Raw genomic sequence first — 25,509 nt, 5'->3', positions numbered from 1 at the left:
GGCATGCTGTTCCCGACCTCTAAGGCAGAAAACTGAGAGATACTAAGTACTGCACAATTGCACTCATCTCACATGCTAGTAAAGTAATGCTCAAAATTCTCCAAGCCAGGCTTCAGCAATACGTGAACCGTGTACTTCCGGATGTTCAAGCTGGTTTTAGAAAAGGCAGAGGAACCAGAGATCAAATTGCCAACATCCGCTGGATCACTGAAAAAGCAAGAGAGTTCCAGAAAAACATCTATTTCTGCTTTACTGACTGTGCCAAAGCTTTTGACTGTGTGGATCACAATAAACTGTGGAAAATTCTGAAAGAGATGGGAATAACAGACCACCACCTGCCTCTTGAGAAACCTGTATGCAGGTCAGGAAGCAACAGTTAGAACTGGACACGGAACAACAGACTGGTTCCAGATAGGAAAAGGGGTATGCCAAGGCTGTATATTGTCACCCTGCTTATTTAACTTCTATGCAGAGTACACCATGAGAAACACTGGGCTGGCTGAAGCACAAGCTGGAATCAAGATTGCCAGGAGAACTATCAATAACCTTAGATATGCAGATGACACCAGCCTTATGGCAGAAAGTGAAGAACAACTAAAGAGCCTCTTGATGAAAATGAAAGAAGAGAGTGAAAAAGTTGGCTCAAAGCTCAACATTCAGAAAACTAAGATCATGGCATCCGGTCCCATCACTTAATGGCAAATAGATGGGGAAACAGTGGAAACAGTGGCTGACTTTATTTTTTTGGGTTCCAAAATCACTGCAGATGTTGATTACAGCCATGAAGTTAAAAGACACTTAAACTCCTTGAAAGAAAAGTTATGACCAACCTAGACAGCATATTAAAAAGCAGAGACATTACTTTGTCAACAAAGGTCTGCCTAGTCAAGGCTATGGTTTTTGTCATATATGGATGAGAGTTGGTCTATAAAGAAAGCTCAGCACCAAAGAATTGATGCTGTTGAACTGTGGTGTTGGAGAAGACTCTTGAGAGTCCCTTGGATTGCAAGGAGATCCAACCAGTCCATCCTAAGGAGATCAGTCCTGGGTGTTCATAGGACTGATGTTGAGGCTGAAACTCCAATATTTTGCCCACCTGATGCGAAGAGCTGACTCATTTGAAAAGTCCCTGATGTTGGGAAAGATTGAAGGCAGGAGAAGGGAATGACAGAGGATGAGATGGCATCACCAACTCAATGGACATGGGTTTGAGTAGACTCCGGGAGTTGGTGATGGACAGGGAGGCCTGGCGTGCTGCAGCCCATGGGGTCACAAAGAGTCGGACACGACTGAGTGACACATGTATAGACATGTCTAATGAAGTCCCCAAATGGAAGAAAAACTAAAATATTTGAAAAGATAATAAGTATTTTCTGGAATTCAATTCCAAAGAATCCATAAAATGACAAACACAAAAAGATCTTTAATGAAGCCAGAAGACTTGAAGAGTATGCCAATATACTGAAAATGCAGATCTTACAAGGCTCTATAATATGAAGTAGATCTACATACCTTGAAAATAGAAGGAAAATGGAATCAGACTCCTTTGCTTACTAATTCTATTTAGATTCATTTGGGGAGTGAAAAGAAAGTTTCATTTGGTGGCACCTTTTGTCCTCAGATGAGAAACATTCATGGGGAAAAAAACAAAAATTTTAAATAAATAGAAAATGTCTGTCTTTGTGAAGCTTCCACGTACCACATTTTTGATGATTTCGTCTTTGCCATCGTGTTTCTGGACTTTGAGCAGATGGTAGCAGAAATCCAGCACAGCAAAGCGGCGCTGCTGCCCAAGCAGCGCAATGATCATGCAGCCAGCCCAGTGGAGCCCATCGCCAAAGCACTGCCTGGAGACAAGAAGCAGGAGGTGGAACGGGCGACCAGATGCCAGTGGCCAAACCACCTGTGTGTCCCAACCACCTGTGTGTCCCGCAGGGTATGATGAGCAGAGCTGTGTCCCTGGTTTGGTAAAAACCTCTTTGGGGTTCCTCTGGAAAACTGTTTCTGAACCTCTTTTTAGATCAAGGCCCTGCCATGGACAATGAGTTCATGAAGTGTTGGTGGTTCTCCTGTCCAGCAAAATACACACCTGACTTGCATAAGTTTCCATGAGTTCAGACAACTCCAGAAGCCCGGCCCTGAAGCATTTCCTAGGTATCAGGTAACAGCCCCTACTTAACTCGCTTTATGGCAGCTCAGCAGTATGGGGACCCATTTCTAGAGGAAAGCGGCTCTCCGCATGAGCCTAACGCCAGCTTCTCTCCCACCTCCCCTCCCTGAGCACTCACTTACTCGACTGTAAACTCGTGCGTTCCCACAGGAATGCAGTAGACAAACTGCATGGCGCTCCACAGTCTGTGAAACTCAACACAGTCGTCTACGTGCATGACCCCATTGCTGGGCAGGGGCCCACGCCAGATGGAGTCGTCCAGAAAGGTCCGGATCCGAGTCAGGATGACTTCAAACATGGACAGGCCACAGCAGAGACGCTCCTTTGTCAGCAGGTCCCCCTCTCTTGCTATTGCAATTTGCTGTAGAAAGGACAGAATGTCACAGGCATGGCAGGCAGCTAGAATGCTGAAGTCGAAGTACTCTGTATTGTTTTTGACTCACTGGAAACTATCACACCTTGCAGAAGAGGGTTTTTAAAAATAAACATCAACAAAATACGTCAGCTATTACTTATATGTCTTATCAGACTAAACAGAACTGTCAGTCAAGCACAGTTGTTCTTAAGGGAGAGATTTATCTTGTGAGGACATTTGGTTTTCATAGCTTGTGGGTCTAGTGGCATCTAGTGGGTAGAGGCCAGGGATGCTGCTAAATGTCCTACAATTCATAGGACAGTCCCCCCAACAGAGAATTATCTCATCCAAAATGGCAAGAGGTTGAGAGACTCTGATGTAGCTCGCTTAAGTTCCTCCCTACCTCCTGTTCTTAAAAACCTATGAGAAAGCTTTCTTCATGAAGGGATGGACAATAAAAACAGAGATGTTTACTGTTCACGTCTCACCTGCAGGTGATGTTCTGCATCCTTTCACGTGTTAGCTCATTCAAACTTCCCAGCCACCCTGTGACAAGGTCCTATTATAAAACTCATTTGGGAAACTCAGGCCTGAGTAGCTGAGCAGGCCTATGCAATCTCTTGATGCCTTAGGACTAGGTCTCACCCAGAGTCCGTCAACCCTGCCAATGACCAGCCCAACTGGGTGCCCAGCTCACAGCAGCATGTTGTGTTACCTGTGGAGTTCCCAGTCTTTCGATCAGAGGGACAAGGTGCAGTGGGGCGTACTTTGATTCTAGCCTTTTCATTTTGGCATCAAGTCTCTCTCCCTCTACAGTGGAAAAAAACATTTTATACTCTATTCCTTGTATGAATAACAATTGCATAAGTTTAATTTTATAAAAAAAGAAAAACCGAAATAAAAAATATTTAACATTATGCATAGAGGTTCTCTTTGAAAATTCTTTTATGGAACTGGCTAATCTGCTATTTTAAGTCAAACAGAGAACTGAGTCTTTGCTCAATATTCAAACTTTAAAAGACTTACTGAAAAATCCAAATGTAGTCAAAAACAGCACAGTACAATGAATCCTCTGTGACTATCTGTTGCTACAATCATGAGCTCATGGCATTCTTGTTTCATATATACCCAATACCCCTCCTCCCATGCTATTCTGAAACAATCAAGATACAGCATTTCCATCCTAAATACTTCCTTTATTCAATATTCATTTAACTATATTACTTCCAGGATGTGACTGAACAGGAAGCAAACTCAAAGCTGGCTTTTTAACTAAAGAGAACTCTCTGGCAACACAGACGTGTGTCCCTACCCTGGTCAGAGGACTGGCTCACCTTTCACATGGACCCTTGGCAAGATGTTCTGGAAAGGGGCTGCGTGCAGCAGGTCACATACTTCTTCTAGAGACTAGAACAATGAAAAAGAAGGCTGCATGAAGAAGCTTATCTCACAGTAAAGATGGACAAAGAAATCGGATGCTGAACACAAGGCACATCTTTCTCATCTTGTGTAAAATAAACACTGCAAGCAGACTGCCCAACAGGAGCCTCTGTGCTGGTGGAACTGCCCCTCGCTGTTCTGTCCAGGTGGCTACCAGCAACAAGTGGTGATTAAGTACTTGGAATGTGGCTAAGGAACGGAATTTTCATTTTTAGTTACTCAATTTTCATTTTTATTAATTTAAACACAGACCAGAGATCAAAGTGAAAAAGCAAGAAAATTCCAGAGAAGAAACTACTTCTGTTTCATTGACTACGCCAAAAGCCTTTGACTGTGTGGATCACAACAAACTGTAGAAAATTCTTAAAGAGATCAGAATACCAGACGACCTTAACTGCCTCCTGAGAAATCTGTATGCAGGTCAAGAAGCAACAGTTAGAACTGGACATGGAACAATGGACTGGTTCAAAATTGGGAAAGGAGTATGTCAAGGCTGAATATTGTCACCCTGCTTGTTTAACTTATATGCAGAGTACATCATGCAAAATGCCAGGCTGGATGAAGCACAAGCTGGAATCAAGATTGCCTGGAGAAGTATGAATAACCTCAGATATGCAGATGACACCACCCTTATGGAAAAAGCAAAGAGGAACAAAACAGCCTCTTGATGAGAATGAAAGAGGAGAGGGAAAAGCTGGCTTAAAACTCAACATTCAAAAAACTAAGATCATGGCATCCGGACCTATCACTTCATGGCAAATAGATGAGGAAACAGTGGAAACAGTGACAGACTTTATTTTCTTGGGCTCCAAAATCACTGCAGATGGTGACTGCAGCCATGAAATTAAAAGACGCTTGCTCCTTGCAGGAAAAGCTATGACCAACCTAGACAGCATATTAAGAAGCAGATTGTGATTACTTTACTGACAAAGGTCCGTCTAGTCAAAGCTATGGTTTTTCCAGTGGTCATGTATAGATGTGAGAGTTGGACTGTGAAGAAAGCTGAGTGCTGAAGAATTGATGATTTTGAACTGTGGTGTTGGAGAAGACTCTTGAGAGTCCCTTGGACTGCAACCAGTCCATCCTAGAGTGCTGAAGAATTGATGATTTTGAACTGTGGTGTTGGAGAAGACTCTTGAGAGTCCCTTGGACTGCAACCAGTCCATCCTAAGGGAAATCAGTCCTGAATATTCACTGGAAGGACTGATGTTGAAGCTGAAACTCCAGTACTTTGGCCACCTGATGCAAAGAGCTGATTCACTAGAAAAGACCCTAATGCTGGGAAAGATTGAAGGAAGGAGAAGGGGACAACAGAGGATGAGATGGTTGGATGGCATCACTGACTGGATGGACATGAATTCGAGCCAGCTCTGGGAGTTGGGGATGGACAGGGAGTGCTGCAGTCCATGCGGCTGCAAAGAGTCGGACACGACTGAGCAACTGAACTGAAACACAGACAGCACTGAGCACGGTTCCTTTGTCTTTAGGGTCTCTCAGCCATCCCTGCAAAGCCAGGAAGCAGGTGCCTCCTTTGTAAACAAAGAACAGGAGGCAGAAGGAAGGGGCACCGTTGGCCATTCCCCACTGAGCCTAAAACAAGAGTCTGAGCAGTCACTCTGAACCTGTTGCTGGATCACAAATTCCTTTAAACAGGCAATAAAACCCCACACTACATAAAACCTATTCTCCAGAACAATGCAATGCAGGAAGAAAGCTTACTTCCAATATCACAGGGGTCTCAACATCTAAAACTCCACCATGAACCCAAAAATGGTCAAGAAGGGTGCCCTTCCCTAGCTGGAGGGCCCATAAACAAGGGAAACTCTTTGGACAGCAGTGTGCTCACCACAGGGCAAAAAGACAGGAAATGAGAACGGGCTCTCCTGCCTCCTACTCTACACCTATCCTGAAATCTTGATAAAACAAATTGCTAAACAAAGAAATGGTTATCAGAGAATCAAAACATACTGACTGATAAGAGTTTCCTTTCTGAGGATCTCCGCAAAGATGATAGCAAAACTAAGAGCAAGAGGAGGAAGAGAAGGCTTTCTGTACCCATCATGTAAAGGTCCTGTCATCGCCTAACATAAGCCTGGAAGAGCAGTCAGTCAGCCAGCCCTGCTCTTCCAGAACCCTCCAAAAGGAGGCTGACCCCCTCCTCCACACCTCCTGTGCCCAAGTCCAGAAAGAACACAAGCTCTTCTCACAGAAGGAAGGCATCAGACGGTGAAGGACTACCACGCACACACAGACTAGAGCGTAATGTCTGTGGAGTATCACGCAGCTGGAAAAGGCTGATAATTGTCACCATTACTAATGTGGAATCATCTCCAGATTTACTGTCGAGTGAAAAAGGGAACGCAGAGATGGGCGTGGATACACACAGATGAGATACTGCACTTCACGTATGTGTTCAGGAAAAGTCATATGTGAAGGGACTTTTCCTCTATTAAATATTGAAAATTCATGATGAGTGATTACTATTTACAGGAATTTCCCCTCACTTATCTAGTGTAGTTAGGTGAAAGATTCAGTTCTCCCTCAGCTGCTCCTGGAGCAAGGTTGCCCTGGACACCAGCTCCTTGGGGAGCTGCCTGTTGGCCCAGCACCACCAGTCCTGCTGCGGGGAGCAGCTGGGCTGAGTCACAGGCAGTGGGACAGCAAGGGCCTGGGAGCTGCCCACCTCTGGCACCACATGGAAAAGGTCTTCTGCGAGCAGAGTGGCAGAGCAGAGTCTGGAAGATGAGGTCCTGACCAGAGACTGTACCCTGCAGCCGAGCTTGGGCTCCCTGACGTGAGAGCCAGCATATCTTCTTCGAGTAACCAGGTGCAAGGTGCCGAGCCCACTGGCTCAGCCCCTCAGGCCTGCAGTCTGACTGCCACACCCTGCACAGTGTATGGAACACCCTGGCCCAGGTCCTTGCAAAACACACCTTGCCTCTGCCAAGGTGCCAAGGCTCCAGAGAGAGAAGAGACTGCTCTAAGAAGTAACAGAGCAAAGATCTCCCCAGATAGAGCTAGAAATGTAACACAACTCCCACTGACATGTCAGTGTGCTTTTTCAGTGTATTTGGCCCAAGCTGATTCTCATACTTTCACAGCAGAGCAAAGATCCACAAAGAGGTAGCATGTGCTTGAAGAAGAATAAGGTAAGGAGCATGTCCTACCAGGGGTTAACACTTTAGTTAGAGCTACCATGAGTAAGACAGCATGTTAGAAGCCATGGACAGACACAGACTAGTAGAATGAGGAAGAAAACCAAGAGACAGACTAGCACAGCCATAGAAAGCGGAGGATGACAGAGGGATACTGCTGACCAACAAGGAAAGGAGTCTTCCTTCAGTCACTGGAGAAGGGACAACTGATGACCCATGAAGAAAAAAGAATCTTCACCCACATCTGACATTACACACAAAAACCAACTCTAGAAGGAATATAAACTTTAATGTAGAAACAAAACCTAAAATCTTTAGAAGAAAATATGAAAGAATGTCTTTATGATTCCTAGAGAGGAAAGGATTTCTTTGAAGAGATACAAGAAGTGCTTGTACACAAGAACCATAGAAAAGAGACCATAGTCAAATCAGGAGTATCAGTTCCTCAAACATCGCCACTATTAGCGTGAAAAGACAAGCTAAAATCAGGGCTTCCTCGGTGGCTCAGCGGTAAAGAATCCACCTGCCGAGGCAGGAGACACAAGTTCGATACCGGGGTCGAAAAGATGCCCTGGAGAAGTAAATGGCAGCCCACTGCAGTATTCTTGCCTGGAGAATCCCATGGACAGGGGAGCCTGGTGGGCTGTAGTCCATGGGGTCACAAAAAAGAATCAGACACGACCTAGCGATACACAACAATACTAGCATTTACATGTAACACACAGAAGATACACAAGTTGTAGTAAAATGGACAAGATACAAACGGAACATTTAACAGAAGGAGAGCCCAGCAGCAGGGAAGACGTCCTGCTCCACAGTCCTCACTGAAAGGCAGAGTGAGGCCAGCTCAAGAGGGCTCTGGGTGCAGAGCGGCAGTCAACTGACGTGACCTACAGGGACAGAAGGAGAGGCCGAAGGACACGCCCAGCAGGCAGGCAGTGGGACTGTGGGTGCCCACGCGTGATTTCTTGGTGCTGCTGGGCTCCTAGCGCTTGCTTTCTTATGCTGTCCACCTCAGCAGGCATGGGCCATGTGTACCTACTTCAATGTAAAAAATTAAAATTCAATGACATTTAAAACTCTGTTCTTTAGTCACATGGAGCCCCACTCTGAGGTCTCAACAGCCTCAGCTATGGAATTTTCCATCACAAACAGTTCTCCCAGGCAGCAGCTTTATACATTATGTGTGTGTCATGTATGTTAATTTAGATGCAGTAAATACTATATAATAAAACATTCTTACAATAGTCACACAGTAAAACATTCTTAAATGAACTACTGCATTTTTGTTTTTCAATTATAGGGAACAAATTCAAAAGTCTAAATAACCATGAATAAAAGAAAAGTGCTTTATAACACTTGCTCTCCTTCCCCCATTAAATAACGCCACTAAATCAAGCGCCTAAAGAATGGCCTCTTCTGTCATCCATGAGGAGGAAGGGGCTTGGCAGGATGCAGGCCATGGCGGCGCTGGACACTCACCAGGCTCTGCTCTATGAGCAGGCAGAAGAGCACAGCGTTGCCCACCTCCCGCAGGTTCTGGAAGCACACCGTTTTCAGCTCCGCATACTCAACTATGTCCTTTAGCTGGTGGTGGAAGAACTCCAGGATGCCTGAAGTGGGAGACAATGAATGTGGGGCTGGGAGAGGCTAGAGGGAGGGAGCGTGACAGTGCGCAGCCTGGGGCCCACAGCCGAAAGCACCCATGCTGGCAGAAGACTCTCCAACACTGCCATCCTGCCCACCAAGGAGATGGGCACGTCTCCTGTTCCACCGCCTGGATCCTGGTCCTCAGCTTCAAAGCCTGTCAACCCAGTCCAGGCACAGCTTGTTTTTCTGTGCTTTGCAGATATTGTGTTATTTTCACAAACTGAAGGTCTGTGGCACTCCTGTGTCAAACAAATCTATAGGTGCCATTTTCCCCATAGCATCTGTTCACTTCATGTTTCTAGATCAGATTTTGATAATTCATGCAATATTTAAAATTTTTTCATCATTATTATATTTGTCATGGTGATCCAGGTTCGTTGATGTTATTATTGCAAAAAGGTCACATCTTGCTAAAGGTTCAGACGATGGTTAGCATTTTTTAGCAATGATGTGTTTTAAAGTAAGATACTCAGTTTTATTTATTTATGGCTGTGCTGGGTCTTCACTGCTGCACTCGGGGTTTCCCTAGTTGTGACGAGCAGGGAATACTCCTCCTTGCAGTGTGCGGGCTTCTCATTTTGGTGGCTTTTCTTTTTCTGGAGCACGGGCCCCAGAGTGAGGGCTCAGCGGCTGTGGCACACTGTCTTAGTTGTTTCAGGGCATGTGGGAGCTTCCTGGGCCAGGGATCAAGTCCGTATCCCCTGCATTGGCAGGCGGATTCTTTACTGCTGGGCCACCAGGGAAGTCCAAGATACGGTTGTTTTAAAAGGCGTATCTTGCGTTACTGCACACTTAATAGACTATAGCATAGTACAGACATAACTATATGCATCAGGAAATAAAAAATTCATATGGCTTGCTCTATTGTGATAATTTGCAGCTGGCTGGAACCAGACCTGCAACATCTCTGAGGTCTGTATACACCTTCAGAGGAGGCATCATGTTGCAATAAATGAGCAGGACCACAGTCATCCCCAGCAGAGGTAGAAAAGGTATTTGATAAAATTCAAGATCCCTTCACAGGCATAGAGAGGAACATATTTAATCTAATAAAGGACATCTACAAAAACCCTGTAGCTAACATCATACTCAGTGGTGAATCTGCATGCCTTCTCCCAGAGCTCCAGAGAAAGACAGCACATCTTCACCACTCTCCTGGAGGTTCTGGATGTTGTCATAAGGCAGGAAAAGACAAGAAGCATAAAGTCTAGGAAGCACTCTATCCATTCACTGCTGACACAGTCAAAATCCCCGAGCTGACTCCAGAATTTATAGTCATACAGAAGACCCAGAACAGGCAAAACAACACTGAGAAAAATGCTGGATACTTAAAGAGATTTCAAACTTCTCATCCCATCAGGTCAGGCCCTGAGCGCTGTTCCACAATGACCCCACAGCCCTGCCTGCCTGAGACCATCCTTTCCTCTTGGTGGTCTACCCCACAATGAGCATGAGTGTGGGGGTACTTCCAGCAACATGGCACTGCCTCCACAGTGGTGCCATGCCAGCTGGGTGAGGACATGTGGAAACCAGCCTGGAAGTCCACAGCTCTCCTGTAGACCAGCTCTGGATCTGGCTTAAATGGCTTTGTCTTTGACATTTAAAATATCCATCTTAAATACGGATCTGAGCACCAGTTTTATTATCTCAACATTACTTGTCTACTTTCTGAGATTTCCCTAAGCCAGGACAGACCAATGGTTATTCCCTTCCTAATGGCCAAGTGGGTCACCTCACTGTCTCCTCAAACACCAACAGCAGCCCTGGGTGGTGCCAGGAACACCCAGAGGCTCAACCATACCAGCCAACTGCCTATCAGGACAGTATCCCACTGGTGACCAACAAGATAGTTTTCCAGCTTTCAATAAAGTATTAACAGATATGAGATAAATGGCAGCTTTGTTAAGAGACAAGGGTTCTTGTCATTCAATTTTATCACAAAGCTCTCTGAGTCATGAAGGTTATCCATGTAGAAAGAACCAGATCCACTCTGGTCAGCTCACATAGGTTCGTCTGGCACCCCAAAGACCACATCTGCCTGAGGGCCCTGCAGCTGGCCACTCAGTGAGATAGGAGGCTGCCGGGCAGAGACAGACAAGCTGCACTGTCGGGGAAGTGGCCCCCTGCACGGGCTCCCCTGCAGCCTGGGCTGCTGAAGACTAGCAGGCAGTGGCACTCCCTGCCTCCCCCATCAGTGATTTGCAAGATCCTGGTATTGCAGGAGAGCCGAGGTACATAGGGTTCACAGCACTGTCAGCCCCCACCCAGCTCTCCCACGCCTGCACACCAGCTCTTGGTTGAAAGGCTGGTTTGTTCTGTTGGAAACAATCAGGTTCTGCTTGGGCTTCCCACCTTCTCCCACTTGGGGAAGGCAGATCTGATCCTTACCAGTAATTTCCAACTTGATTTCCCTTAAGTGACCTAGGGCCGACACTGCCCCTCCCTGTACACCCCAGAGGGATGCTGTGCTCACCCGGGGAGCCGTACTCATGTCGCGGCAGCCGGCAGACCTTGGGCATCACTTCCATCAGCGTCTTCACATACTGTAGGATTGTGCCTTGCAGCTGTGAGAGATGGTCTGTGTCAACCACCAGCCACATTACCCTGCAGGCTGTCGGTGCGATGGGGACTTTTACAAACGAATTTGTTAGTAAAATGCATGATAATGACCCAAGACTGAGAATCACTTTGGTTGGAAAGGAAATCTCACACATAGAAGGAAAGCGACCTCGATGGGAGTGGGCAGCCCTTCGCCACACAGGAACTGGGTGCAGAATCCTCCCCCTAACCCTGGGAAGGAAGCCCACCAGCGGGAAACATACCAGGCTCTTGACCACCTTCAGCAGCTCTTCCATGACCACTGCAATGCCCTGGTAGCCAAGCAGCCGGCAAATGACCTGGAAGTGCGGGGGCCCCACAAAGTTCCGGTAGCTCCCATAGATGCTCGAATAGGCCAGGTTTAAAGCCTGGGGGCAGAGAACATTAGTGCTTGATGAAGCTGCCGGGTCTTCAGTATAGTTCCATGCACACATGAAAATGAAGTGTCCTCATCTACATGCATTAGCACACAGTGGATCCAAAGAACCTGTCAGACTGCCCTTCATTGGAATCTATGTTTTCAACCTGAAGACATGAAAACAAGCTCGCTAAAACAGAAGGAAGAAAACAAAACCATTTGGTCTTCCAACATTTATTAAACTGCCAGTCCCACAGAAGATATTTTGAAGTCCTGGAATGAGAAATCAATGTATCCTAGAACCTCACTGCTGCCCCCATTTACTGCTCCCTGTCTCCTAAGGGAGATGCTCAACAATAGGTTCTGATGGGACAGTGGGTACCAGGGAGCTGGAGACCGCAGGCCCCGCATGGTGGGCAGGCAAGAAAGGTAGGCAGGGTCGTTTCTGGTAAGACAAGGCCTCCCAGTTTGCCTAAGGACGCAGGTGCACACTCAACAGGGAAACTCCTAATGTTAAGCATTCAGTGCTATGTATTTCACTGTTAGCACTTCTTTAGCTGCACCCTGCAAATTTTGATTTACTTCCTTTGAGACTTCCTCTTGCCCTAAGGATCATTTAGAAGTATGTTAATTTCAGTGTCTGGAGATTTTCTTGTCATTCTTTGTTACTGATTTCAAGTTTACGTTCACTGTGGTAGGATAACACTCTGTAATATTTTGATTCTTTGAATTCTGTTGAAGTTGTTTTAATGCCCAGTATATGCCAAGGTTGCTTTATTGCCCAGGATATGGTCTATCTTGAGAATGCTCCATGGGTACTTGAAAAGAATGCGTGTTCTGCTGTTGTAAGTGTTCTACACATGTCCCTGTTGGTTGATGGTGTTTATTCTTCTTTGTTGCTGATTTTCTGTATACTTATTCTTTTGATTACTAAGTGAGAGGAAAGTTGACCTCCCCAACTACAACTATGGAGTTGTTCATTCCTCCTTTCACTTATGTCAGTTTTTGCTTCAAGTATTTTGAAACTGTTGTTTGGCGCATAAACATTTCGGATTGCTATATCTTCTTGGTTGCTTGACCTTCTTCTCATTATGTTATGTCCCTCCCTCTTTGCCCCTGATGTGTACTACATCTTTTTCCATCCTTTTACTTTTAATTTACTTATCATTGACTTGAAGTGAGTTTCTTATGCAGTCGTACTTTTTAATCCACAGTCAATCTCTGCCTTTGAACTGTCTTTAGACTACTTACAAATAATACATTTACAAATAATGCAATTACTGGTTTTTACATAGGCTCTTTCTTCTTCTCTTCCTGTGGGTCACTTAGACATTTTCTGGAATTCTGTTGTGATGTAACTGTGGTATTTTGGGGAGCATCTCTTTGCACAGGTCTTTCAGTGATGTTCCAAGTTTTACATTATATGTTATGTGAGTTAACCTATGAGCTTCCCTGGTGGTTCAGACAGTAAAGAGTCTGCCTGCAATGCAGGAGAGCCAGGTTCGATCCCTGGGTTGGGAAATCCCCTGGAGAAGAGAATGGCTACCTAATCCAGTATTCTTGCCTGAAGAATTCCACGGACAGAGGATGTAATATATATGTTGCACTATACATTATGTAAGTTATAGGTTACAGAAGTTACCACTTTTGAATGAAGTGTTTTAGGATTTCTCCTTTTAGGCCTCTGTATTCTTTCCCCTTCCCCTCTTATAATTGTCTTAAATATTTCCTCTACAGACACAGAGAACTACATCAGGACAAGAAGATTCTGAAGACCTCGTCTAGCAAGTCTGGTTGTTGAGCTCTGAATGAATATCCTCAGGAGTTGTTGTTGTTCAGTTGCTAAGTACTGTCCAACTCTTTGTGACCCCATTGAGTGTAGCACGCCAGGCTTCCCTATCCTTCACTATCTCCGAGAGTTTGCTCAAATTCATGTCTACTGGTGCTATCTAACTGTCTCGTCCTCTGCCTCTGTCTCATACTCTCCTTTTGCCTTCAATCTTTCCAAGCATCAAGGTCTTTTCCAATGAGTCAACCTCGTCATATCAGGTGACCAAAGCATTGGACCTTAATCTCCAGCAGCAGTCCTTCCAATGAATATTCAGGGTTGATTTCCTTTAGGACCTCCTTCAGTCCAAGGGAATCTCAAGAGTCTTCTCCAGCACTGCAGTTCAAAAGAATCAATACTTCAGCACTCAGCCTTCTTTATGGTCCAACTCACATTTGTACATAACTACTGGAAAAACCACAGCTTTAACTATATGGACCTTTTTCAGCAAAGTGATGTCTCTGCTTTTTAATATGCTATCTAGATTTGTCATAGCTTTCCTTCCAAGGAGGAAGTGTGAAACCTCTCATCAGTCATCAACTCTCGGGGGATCATTCTATCCTCAAGGCTTATGGAGGCTGTTTTAGGTGTTTCCTTTTTCTCCTGAGCAATGAACTCTGCATTCTGAGCCATGAACATCTAGAATCTCACTGCCTCTCAAAAGAACCTGTTCTAGAGTGACTATACTTGAACCAAAAGGAAAACTGGGATATCACACCTTGTTTCTTACATGAGCAGAAAGCTGGAAACCCACTGACATGTAAAATCAGGCTTTTCCTGGCTCCGTTCCTGGAGGCTGGCTTTGCCTGGAGTGCCAGAGATTGGTGGCACAACCTTCATTTTTCTTTTCTTTTTTTGGCTGCAACATCTGGCATGTGGGATCTTAGTTCCCTGATCAGGGATTGAACCAGTGCTCTCTGCAGTGGAAGCACAGTGTTAACCACTGGACCACCAGGGAAGTCCCAGAACTTTCTCTCTGCTCTTTTCTGATGTGGATTCCAGCAGTAGTCACCCTTATGGAGTAAATGACAATAATAAATATCCCATCAAAAAAAACCAAGGGTTTTGTGACAATGACATGTGTTCTACCTGCTTTGCATCACATAAAATGTGTTTCTGACAGCCGTGAACTGTCCCAGAAGAGGGATACTCAAATACTTTCTGGCTATAGTAAAAGCAAATTAAAAAATAAATACATTCCCTATTCTTCACAATCTTTAAAGCATAAGCCCTGTTAATTTTACCACTGATGATGTACAGTAAACTTACTCTCCTGGAGTACTGTTTTCATTGTACTGGCAAGTGGAAAATTATAGTTAGAAAGTTGTGTTCCACTTGAAATGTATGGGACAGCTGCCAAATTAATTTCCCGTGTGTTACTTCCTAATATTATGGTGCAGGTCTGTTTTGTTTCTCACCCTGCATATTGCATATTCTCCCCACCCCATCTCCTTCAATACACCCAAACTGTACAGTTAGTGTTTATGTACAGGGAACACTCCTTGGGAGGCAAGTGTTGAAGATGGCAGAGGACCAATTTGGCAAAGAAGCTGGATATGTCACTCGCCACTTTGAAAAAACCTACTCAAGCAAAAACAGCTGTGTGACTCCTCTTCTAGGAAGCCTGATTCTTCTTGCCTCCTGCTCACCTCTGTTGTTGTTCAGTCATGAAATCATGTCTGACTCTCCACAACCCCATGGACTGACTGTAGCCCACCAGTCTCCTCTGCCCTCTCCTATCTCCTGAAATTTGCACAAATTCATGTCCATTGAATCGGTGATGCTAGAATTCTGTCAGAATCACACTGTTGTTGCTATGTTGCTTCCAACTCTTTGCGACCTCATGGACCGCAGCACACCAGGCTCCTCTGTCCTCCACTATGTCCTGGAGTTTGCTCAAGTTTATATCCACTGAATTGGTGATGCTCTCTAACCACCTCATCCTCTGTCACGTTCTCCTCCTGCCCTCAATCTTTCCCAGCATCAGGGTCTTTTCCAGTGAGTTGGCTCTTCATATCAGGTGGCCAAAGTATTGGACCTTCAGCTTCAGTATCAGTCCTTCCAGTGAATATTAAGGGTTGGTTTCCTTTAGGACTGTTTGGTCTTCTTGCAGTCCAGGCGAATCACATCGAGAGCATGGTAAAGTCTGAGAGCACCGCTGTAGAGTTGTTTCACACAGATATTCTATTTTCTTCTTTTTCTTGAATTTGCCCCAAACAAAGCAAGGTGGTGTCATTTCATTACCCAAAGACGATGACACCATCCTGAATCTATTTGAAACTTGTGAGTTCAGCTCATTAGCACTAAAGATAATCAAGCTATTATTACTGATTTCATCTCTGGCAGCTAAACATACTCTTGTCAGCAAGGGGTGGCCGTGGACTGGTTTCCAAGGTTGGGAGGGAGTGCAAACATGAGTACAGTTTTGTTGTTTAGTCACTAAGTTGTGTCTGACTCTTTTGTGACTCCCATGGACTACAGCCCACCAGGTTCCTTTGTCCATGAAATTTCGCAGGCAAGAATACTGGAGCAGGCTGCCACTTTCTTCTCCAGAAATTTCTATCTTAATCACCAAAGTTTCTAGTTCTGTCTACAAAAATTACATAAAACTTCTTTTAGTTCCAAGGGGGTTAAACACTGTATTTTAATTCCAAAAGGAGGTGCATTAGAGGACTTATTCTTGTCCTTTTAAAGTTATCCACTTCATGCCCTTACCAAGTGGTGGAGGAGGAAGGCTGAACCCACACATGAGCCCAAACTGTATTATCTACCCATTTCCAAGGTGTAAACACTGCTGCACGTCTGAGTTCCACTACATCTGCAGTGAGAGGATGGAAATGAAAGGCTTACACTCTAAGGAGGCTCCCAACCTCCCAATTTAAAGGGCGGGCTGGGCACCCAGCTTCACCCCACCAGCAGCTCAGACACCATGACAATGCTTTCCTGTGCAGTCCCAGAGCATAGACGTCACCTGGGTGTGGGAAAGAGGCAGAGTCTTGGGCCGCGTGTTCCACCCCACCCGTCACCTGTCCTACCTGCACAGCTGCTCAGCAGCAGTACTGAGCAGGGGGGTTTCATCTCTAACCCCCCAGCCCCGAACCTGTGAGGCAGGTGCTATGGTCAGTTAGTCTGCTGCCATGCTTTTCATGACGATGATGTATTATTGCCCCTGTAACATATTTCACTTTGTACTTGTCTGACTTATTTCCTTAGGAGTCTGACTTCCTACAAGTGAGAATATTTAAATACTGATGAATACAGACGGCCTCCTAGGATTCTGTGTACTCCTACGGCCACACTTAAGGCAGCACTACATTACAGTTTAGAACGGTGCTAACTGAAGGATACAATCGCGTTTCGTATGTGGCATGATGTACGTGTACTTAGTCACTCAGTCATGTGTTTGCTACCCTACGGACTGTAGCCCGCCAGGCTTCTCTGTCCATGGGATTCTCCACGTAAGAATACTGGAGTGGGTTGCCATTTTTTCCTCCAGAGGATCTTCCCAACCGAGAGATCAAACCTGCATCTCCTGCATTGGCAGGCAGATTCTTTACCACTGAGCCACCTGGAAAGCCCTGTGTGGCATGATACATTTAAATTATTGCAACTAAACTGATTCAAACTAAACTTCAAAATACACTTCACTGTGAACTTGAAAATCATAATATAAACATAAAAGAACTTACCTTTGATCCATGCAAATACTGAGGTTGTGCATTTGGCTGTTTATCTCTTTGAAATTCTTGAGAAAATGGTAATACTGTCCGAACAAATCTAAACAAGGTTTTAAAAGAGAAAAGAAAATCAAAAATTTAATGGTACTTCTTTAAAATTGAGAACTTTTCTATTACTCATCAATGAACTCTTCCTCCCAATTAATCATCACATAGGAAATCAAAACCCATATTAGGAATGAGCTATAAATACTCTGAAGTTTGATAAATGTATTCAAAGTTCAAAGAAACAGACTAAGAACACCAGGGCCCTTCTAGAACATAAAGAGAGTCTCCAGAGTGGGCGCCAGAACCATTTCAGGCCTTATTCATCTTCTGAAAAGGGGCCTGTGGACACAGCAATGATGCCAGGGGACAGGAGGAGGAAGGCAGATTTGGGCAGTGATGTGGTCACTTAGGTCACTGGGTACAAGCTAACAGAAGATGAGTCCAAAAACACACTTGCGGAGCCAAGAGACTGTGGCTTCATAATGGATTAGGAGCCACTGAAAATGAAACAGTTGGATCTTAAAGCAGAAATATCAAAATTACTAAGTTTCATCAGAAGGGTTCATTTAAACATATTAAACTCTCACAAAGAAGCATGATAAAAAACTAGTCATAGATACTAAAAAACTATAGTCATCAAGACAGTATGGTACTGGCACAAAAACAGAAATATAGACCAATGTAACAAGATGGAAAGGCCAGAAATAAACCCATGCACCTATGGGTACCTAATTTTTGACAAAGGAGGCAAGAATATACAATGGGGCAAAGACAGCCTCTTCAATAAATGTTGCTGGGAAAACTGGACAGCTACATGTAAAAGAATCAAATTAGGACATTTCCTAACACCATATACAGAGATTAACTCAAAATGGATTAAAGACCCAAATGTAAGACCAGAAACTATAAAACTCCTAGAGGAAAACATAGGCAGAGCACTCGATGACATAAATCAAAGCAAGATCCTCTATGACCCATCTCCTAGAGTAATGGAAATAAAAACAAAAGTAAGCGAGTGGGACCTGATTAAACTTAAAAGCTTTTGCACAGCAAAGGAAAGTATAAGCAAGGTTAAAAGACAACCCTCAGAATGGGAGAAAACAATAGCAAATGAAACAACTGACAAAGGATTAATTTCCAAAATATACAAGCAGCTCATACAACTCAATACCAGAAAAACAAACAACCCAATCAAAAAGTGGGAAAAAGACCTAAACAGACATTTCTCCAAAGAAGACATACAGATGGCTAACAAACAGATGAAAAGATGTTCAACATTGCTTATTAATAGAGAAATGTAAATCAAAACTACAGTGAGATATCACCTCAAACCAATCAGATGGCCATCATCAAAAAGTCTACAAACAATAAACGCTGGAGAGGGTGTGGAGAAAAGGGAACGCTCTTGCACTGTTGGTTGGGATGTAAACTGATACGGCCACTATGGAAGATGGTATGGAGATTCCTTAAAAAACTAAGAATAAAACCACCATATGACCCAGAAATCCCACTCCTAGGCATAAACCCTGAGGAAACTAAAACTGAAAAAGACATATGTATCCCACTGTTCATTAGAGCACTATTTACAGTAGCTAGAACATGGAAGCAGATGTCCTAGAGGTCCATCGACAGATGAATGGATAAAGAAGTTGCGGTACATACACACAACAGAATATTAGCCATAAAAAGGAGTGCATTCGAGTCAGTTCTGATGAGGTCTATGAACCTAGAGCCTATTATACAGAGTGAAGTAAGTCAGAGAGAGAAAGATGAATATCCTATACTAACATTTATATATGAAATCTACAAAAAAGATACTGAAGAATTTATTTGCAGGGCAGCATTGGAGTAACAGACATAGGGAATAGACTTATGGACACGAGGAGAGGGGAGGAGAGGGTGAGATACATGGAGACAGTAACATGGAAATTTTGTTACTTTGTTTCATGGAAACAAGTAAAATTTGCTATATGTCTCTGGAAACTCAAAACAGGGGCTCTGTATCAACCTAGAGTGGTGGGATGGAGAGGGTGTTGGGAGGGGGCTTCAAGAGGGAGGGGATATATGTATATCCATGGCTGATTCGTGTTGAGGTTTGACAGAAAACAACAAATTCTGTAAAGTAATTACCCTTCAACTAAAATATAAAAATTTTTTAAAAGTTGTGGATTTGTTAATTATTAAATTCTAAGAACCTGATTAACATATAAAAAAGTGTAACTGTCAAAACACTAACAGCTCATGAAACAAACATTTGCAACCAAGGGAAGGAGCAGCCTGTGGCTCTGAGCACATTGACGTGGAAACACTACGGTGTTGAGTGGCTGGATTTTGTCCTTAACTTTTAAAGAATGCTGAATTTTGGGAGGTAGATGGTTAAACTACTTGCAAGTCAGCTGGTCTGTTAGGGTGTAAAGTAGCCACTGGGCTTGCTAGGTAGCTCAGCTGATAAAGAATCCACCTGCAACTCAGGAGACCCCAGTTCAATTCCTGGGTCAGGAAGTTCCCCTGGAGAAGAGATAGGCTACCCACTCCAGTATTCTTGGGCTTCCCTGGTGGCTCAGGTGGTAAACAATCCACTGGAGGGATTTCCCTGGTAGTCCAGTGGCTAAGACTCCAGGCTCCCAATTCAGGGGCCCCAAGTTCAATCCCTGGTCAGGGAACTAGATCCCACATGCTGCAACTAAGACCTGGTGCAGTCAAATAAATTAATTAATTAATTTAAAAAAATCCACCTGAAATATGGGAGACCTGGGTTGGGAAGATCCTCTGGAGGGCATGGCAACCTACTCCAGTATTCTTGCCTGGAGAATCCCCATGGACAGAGGAGCCTGGTGGGCTAGAGTCCACAGGGTCACAGAGTCGGACACGACTGAGTGACTAAGCACAGCACATAGAGTAGTCCCTGCCCTAGTGCTGGCACTAAGACAGGCCCTGCTGGCGACTCTATCCAGTGCCTGGGCATTCAGGGAGCTTTCCCCACTCTTACAGGCGGCCTCAAATGACTCCTAGTCCTGGTGAGCTCTGGAAACAATTCCATCTACAGCTCCCTGGCAGCTGTTCTTCTACCAGCCTTGTGGCGTTCCACTTAGCTCACACAGTTTAATATTCAGGAATGACGATTTCCCTGGTGGTCCAGTGGTTACCACCCTGTGCTACCGTTGCAGCAGATACAGGTTTCATAGGTGGTCAGGGAACTAAGATCCGGAATGCTATGGGTACAGCCTCCCCTCCCCGTCCTCCCCAAAAACCACCAAAAACCAACAAACCAACGCACACGCACACACACACAAAACACAAAATACATATTCAAGCAAAGACTGGGCTTCCTGGCGGCTCAGATGATAAAGAATCTGCCTGTAATGCAGGACACCCGAGTTTGATCCCTGGGTTGGAAGATCCTCTGGAGAAGGAAATGGCAACCCACCCCAGTATTCTTGCCTGGAGAATCCCAAGGACAGAGGATTCTGGGAGGCTATAGTCCATGGGGTCACAAAAAGTCCAGACACGACTGAGTGACTAACAGACACAAAGGGCTCCTAAGTTGGTGTCAGGAGCTCTTCCTCTGATATCTCTCTGCTCTCCCATACTCTGCCGTGCACATCCAGCCATCTCAGCTTCTTTGTCTCCTCCACCAAGCAAGACCTCCAAAGTGCTTTCAGGTAGGAAGCCAAGGAGCCACACAGCTCCATCCTTCATTTCCTTTCCCTCCAGGAAACATCTGGTGGAAATAGTTGTTTCATAAATGCTGTCCAGTTTTCCACTTGTTTAAGGTGAAAGAGTAAATTCAAACCCTGTTACTCCATTATCTCAAGTAACTTTTAAACACCACATTTTGATTATACACATTTCTCAATCTAAAGACAAAAAAATGGGAACAAACACTGAATTCTAGTGAATAGGTTTGTGCTTCACAGTCAAAAGGTTAAGTAATTCTGAAACTACTTTCTTCATGTCCCGGAATTAAGCAAATGCATAAATACATTAAGAATGACAAAATAAGAATTCTCAGTACAGAAGGAAGTTAAAAAATGGAAATGAAGCCTGTGTCGCTGACCTGGAATTGAAGACAAAGCTGTGTAAATTCATGGTTTCAATATAGAGAGAGCTGGGTACAAGTGACATGCGAGTGAACTGAAAGTCGCTCAGTCGTCCGATTCTTTGCGACCCCATGGACTGTATAGAATTCTCCAGGCCAGAATACAGGAGTGGGTAGCCTTTGCCTTCTCCAAGGGATCTTCCCAACCCAGGGACTAAACCCAGGTCTCCCACATTGTAGGCAGATTCTTTACCAGCTGAGCCACCCGAACAAGTAGTATGAGCGCGTGCTAAGTCTCTTCAGTCATGTCTGACTCTTTGTGACCCTATGGACTGCAGCCTGCCAGGCTCCTCTCTCCACAGGAGTCTCCAGGCATAGAATACTGAAGTGGGTTGCCATGCTCTCCTCCAGGGGATCTTCCCAACCAAAGGACTGAACCTGTGTCTCTTATATCTCTTGCATTAGCAGGCAGGTTCCTTAACCACTAGCACCACCTGGGAAGCCTGGATACAAGGAGGCACACACATACACATTATGGGGTTGTGTCCCCCCAGAGGACAACTTGAAGTCTGAATTACTAGCACCTCAGAATGTGCTCTTATTCAGAAACACGGTTGTTGCAGATGGAATTAATTAAGATGAAGTCATGCTAGAGCAGAGTGAGCCCCTAATTCAATGTAACATGATTCATTTCCTCACAGAAGAGGGGGAGAGACATGTGAGGAAAATGCCACAGGCCAACAAAGGTGGAGACTGGAGCCGCGCAGCTGCAGGCCGAGGGCGGCTGGCTACACCAGAGGCAGCAGAGACCAGGAGAGGGCCCCACCCGGCCTCAGAGGAGCACAGCCCTGCCAGCACCTTGGTTTTGGATGTTCAGCATCCAGAACTGTGAGAGAATACCTTTCTGTTGTTTTACGCCCCCCAGTTTGTGACAACTTGTTCTGGCAGCCCCAGGAATCTGGAACAGCACAGGTGCAAGTCTTTCCCAGCTCTGACCACTGAAAGGAGGTGAGAACAAGGACACCCCAGCAGCAGCGAGCACACCTAACACTCAGACTCTGCTTAATTTTAAAATATTCTCCATGAAAAGGAATCACTGACTCACAGATTACAAGAATAAAGAAGGATAATCCTAAAATGCATTTGGGACTTCTTCTGTTACACACAATGGAAGGCTTAAGAATCATGGGACAGCCAAGAAGACAGAGAAATGGGGCAGAAGGGGCTCCCACACGCCAAGACAAGACAGATGTGAGCCATAAAACCTAAAACCAAGTCATGACAGTAACAGATTATAACCCTGTATTAAAATCCCCACATCCTTACTAATAATAAATAAAAAACGCTAACATGTACAGCAGAATGCCAATGAATAACTGTAGATGGAATGACAAGGTTAGAAAATCACCACTGTTCAAACACCACAGGGATAATTATTTGGGTAAGAATCATCAACAGATGTTCAGGTTAGTGGGTCAAGTTTTAATAAGGAACCATTTTCAAAGTTTTAGATTATCTCCCCCTAAACATTACTTACAAATTTCAAACAGAAAAATGGAAACATGTCAGTAGAGAAATTTGGCAGCCAGCAACCTAACCGGGAAGATTCCCTGGAAGAGGGAATGGCAACCCCCTCCAGATTCTTGCCTGGAGAATCCCATGGACAGAGGAGCCTGGCAGGCTACAGTCCGTGGGGTCACAGCATCGGACAAAACTGAAGCAAGTTAGCATAAGCAGCACCCTAACGAGGGGATGGATGTTATAACAGCAGTGATGGGACACGCCGTGGTACACTGCTCCCTCCTCAGCAGTCTTGCTGCCAAACAGGCAGACTCTTCCCAATAGCTGGCTTACTTTGAGGGCTATCACACTGTCAAAATCAGTAGCTGTACAGGTTAAATTTAAGTCACGTGTCACCCCATGTGACCTCCCAGAGTCACCAGGCCTACATTACTAAGCAGAAATGAGCAGCATTTCATAAGTAGGTATGACAAGAAACAAACGGAGTGCGATTTCCTGCAAGCAGCTCTCAGAAAACCCTCAGTGTAGAATTACGATACTGGATGGCACAGTTTTATCTGTCTTCTCAGGTTTCCACATGCAAGGTGGAGATATAAAATCCTATTTTTTACTGTCTTTTCCAGATAATGAAGCTCTACGGGATCTACTAGAAGACTGCTAAAAATACAGAAGTAATTGGCTTTGCCAACGCTAAGAAAGGTGAAGGCCACCAGAACTGCTCTGGTGAAGATGGTATCTCTGAACTGCACATGGGTTTCTGGGCCCAAGAAGGCTGATGTCACTTTATGCTGGCCCCTGCCAGACTGCAGCTCCTATGCGTGTGAAACTGTATTTCCTTGTGATCACCAAGCCTGCTGAAGGTGGCATAGGCTTCAAGAGCCTGGGGCAAAGCTGCGTATCAGCGCCTCCCGGGAGGCAGGAGCACACGCCGCCAGGTGAAGGCAGCCTCCACTTGAGGCTGTTCACATGAGCTCCCACATGGGACGGGCTAAGGGGACTGAGGGCAGAGGGGCCTCAGGTCAGTTCATACACCCTGGGCCGCGGCGTCCTCCACACCGACCGCTTTACAGCCTGGAGCTGGTCCCACTCCTGCTAAGGCCACTGGCACCACTTCCTGACCTGAGTCCTGGCAACCGTGTCTCTGATAACAAGACTCCTGCTGCTACCAGGGCATGCGGCCTGGCTGGTGGCTTGCTCCCCAGAATCAGCCTCCATCAGGCGAGGGCACCCACGTGAGCCCAGCCTGGCAAGCAAGGCCTCAGCGTAAACCTCTTTTCCTAACTTCACACTCACCACTCATCATGCCTGGAGGGTTTTCAGAAAACGCAGTGACTCAATCCACCATGAGCTAAGTTTCACTTGACCCCCCACCCCGCCACCCCGCAGCCCTTCCGCACAGCTCCTGTTGTTTCCGAGCCCTCAACCCGCTGGGCTGTCACTAAGATGACCAGAACAGGCCGGTGCTGTACACAGGCAGTGCAGGGGCCACAAAAGGGGTCCAGGGAACATCTTCAATTGTTCCTTTTCCAAGATCTCTGGGAATTCTTTAAAGGGTGACAAAATGCTAGATGATCAAAAATGCAATCTAAAATAAAGAAAAAAAGTAAAACTCCTTATGTTCCTGATTCTAACCCTCCAGGCCCTGCCCCCACTTAACATAGTTTCTCAGTTTGTCTATAACAAGGTTCTGTTGCATTTCGGTTTGGGAGATGCCAGTTTTAAGCACTAGGCAAAATAATTTTAGGGACACAGTGAATGTGAAAGTTGCTCAGTCGAGTCCAACTCTTTGTGACTCTATGGACTACACAGTCCATGGAATTTTCTAGGCCAGAATACTGGAGTAGGGAGCTGTTACCTTCTCCAGGGGATCTTCCCAACCTAGGGATCAAATCCAGGTCTCCCACATTGCAGGCAGATTCCTTACCAGCTGAGCCCTAAGGGAAGCCCAAAACACTGGAGTGGGCAGCCATCCCTTCCCCAGGGGCAGGCAGATTCTTTACTAGCTGAGCCCCAAGGGAAGCCCAAGAACGCTGGACTGGGCAGCCATCCCTTCCCCAGGGGCAGGCAGATTCTTTACTAGCTGAGCCCCAAGGGAATCCCAAGAACACTGGACTGGGCAGCCATCCCTTCCCTAGGGGCAGGCAGATTCTTTATCAGTTCAGGTACCAGGGAAGCCTGTTAACAGACACAACAGAAACTAACTCCCAAAGTTCCAAACAGACAACCAAAGCAAAGAAAATCTTGCAAATGGCCATGAATTAGATTTTCAAATGCAAAATAAGCATGTATGCACCCTTACTAACACAGAATACCCTTCACTGTGACATATGATGTAAAAAAAAGAATGTCAATTTAACAGTAGGCCTCCATTTCTGCAAAATAAAAAGTACACATGTATATTTGCCTGTATGGCAAAAACTCTAAAAGACAGACATTTTACAAGGGAAATCTCTAGGGATTTAATTATTTTCCCCATAATATTCCATACACACATACACACACACAAACACACACATGACTTCTAGCTTTTCCACAATTATGATGCATTACTTGTGTAATAAAAATATTTTTCTAGTTAATTCCAACCCTAAAACAAACTTAAGTTTGGTTTCAGGGGATTGCACCCAGCTGGGCACAGGGCCCCTGACCCAAGGCAGCCAGCCAGGGCTC

At 45.0% G+C, this 25,509-nt stretch overlaps 1 protein-coding gene across 1 annotated transcript in view; it reads right to left on the bottom strand.

The window, feature by feature from the left end:
- CYFIP1 (cytoplasmic FMR1 interacting protein 1) overlaps window positions 1-25,509 on the bottom strand; it is a 102,886-nt gene that overhangs the window by 2,448 nt on the left and 74,929 nt on the right. The window contains 8 exon segments of the mRNA XM_018065998.1: window positions 1,700-1,847; window positions 2,293-2,531; window positions 3,241-3,335; window positions 3,860-3,932; window positions 8,603-8,733; window positions 11,244-11,334; window positions 11,593-11,736; window positions 17,244-17,331. Coding sequence (XP_017921487.1) covers window positions 1,700-1,847; window positions 2,293-2,531; window positions 3,241-3,335; window positions 3,860-3,932; window positions 8,603-8,733; window positions 11,244-11,334; window positions 11,593-11,736; window positions 17,244-17,331 — 1,009 coding nt within the window.

The sequence above is a fragment of the Capra hircus genome, chromosome 2, assembly GCF_001704415.2.
Source record: "Capra hircus breed San Clemente chromosome 2, ASM170441v1, whole genome shotgun sequence".
NCBI lineage: Eukaryota > Metazoa > Chordata > Mammalia > Artiodactyla > Bovidae > Capra > Capra hircus.
Note: the sequence above shows the minus strand (reverse complement) of the source record. Positions and strands in the feature narration are given on the sequence as shown.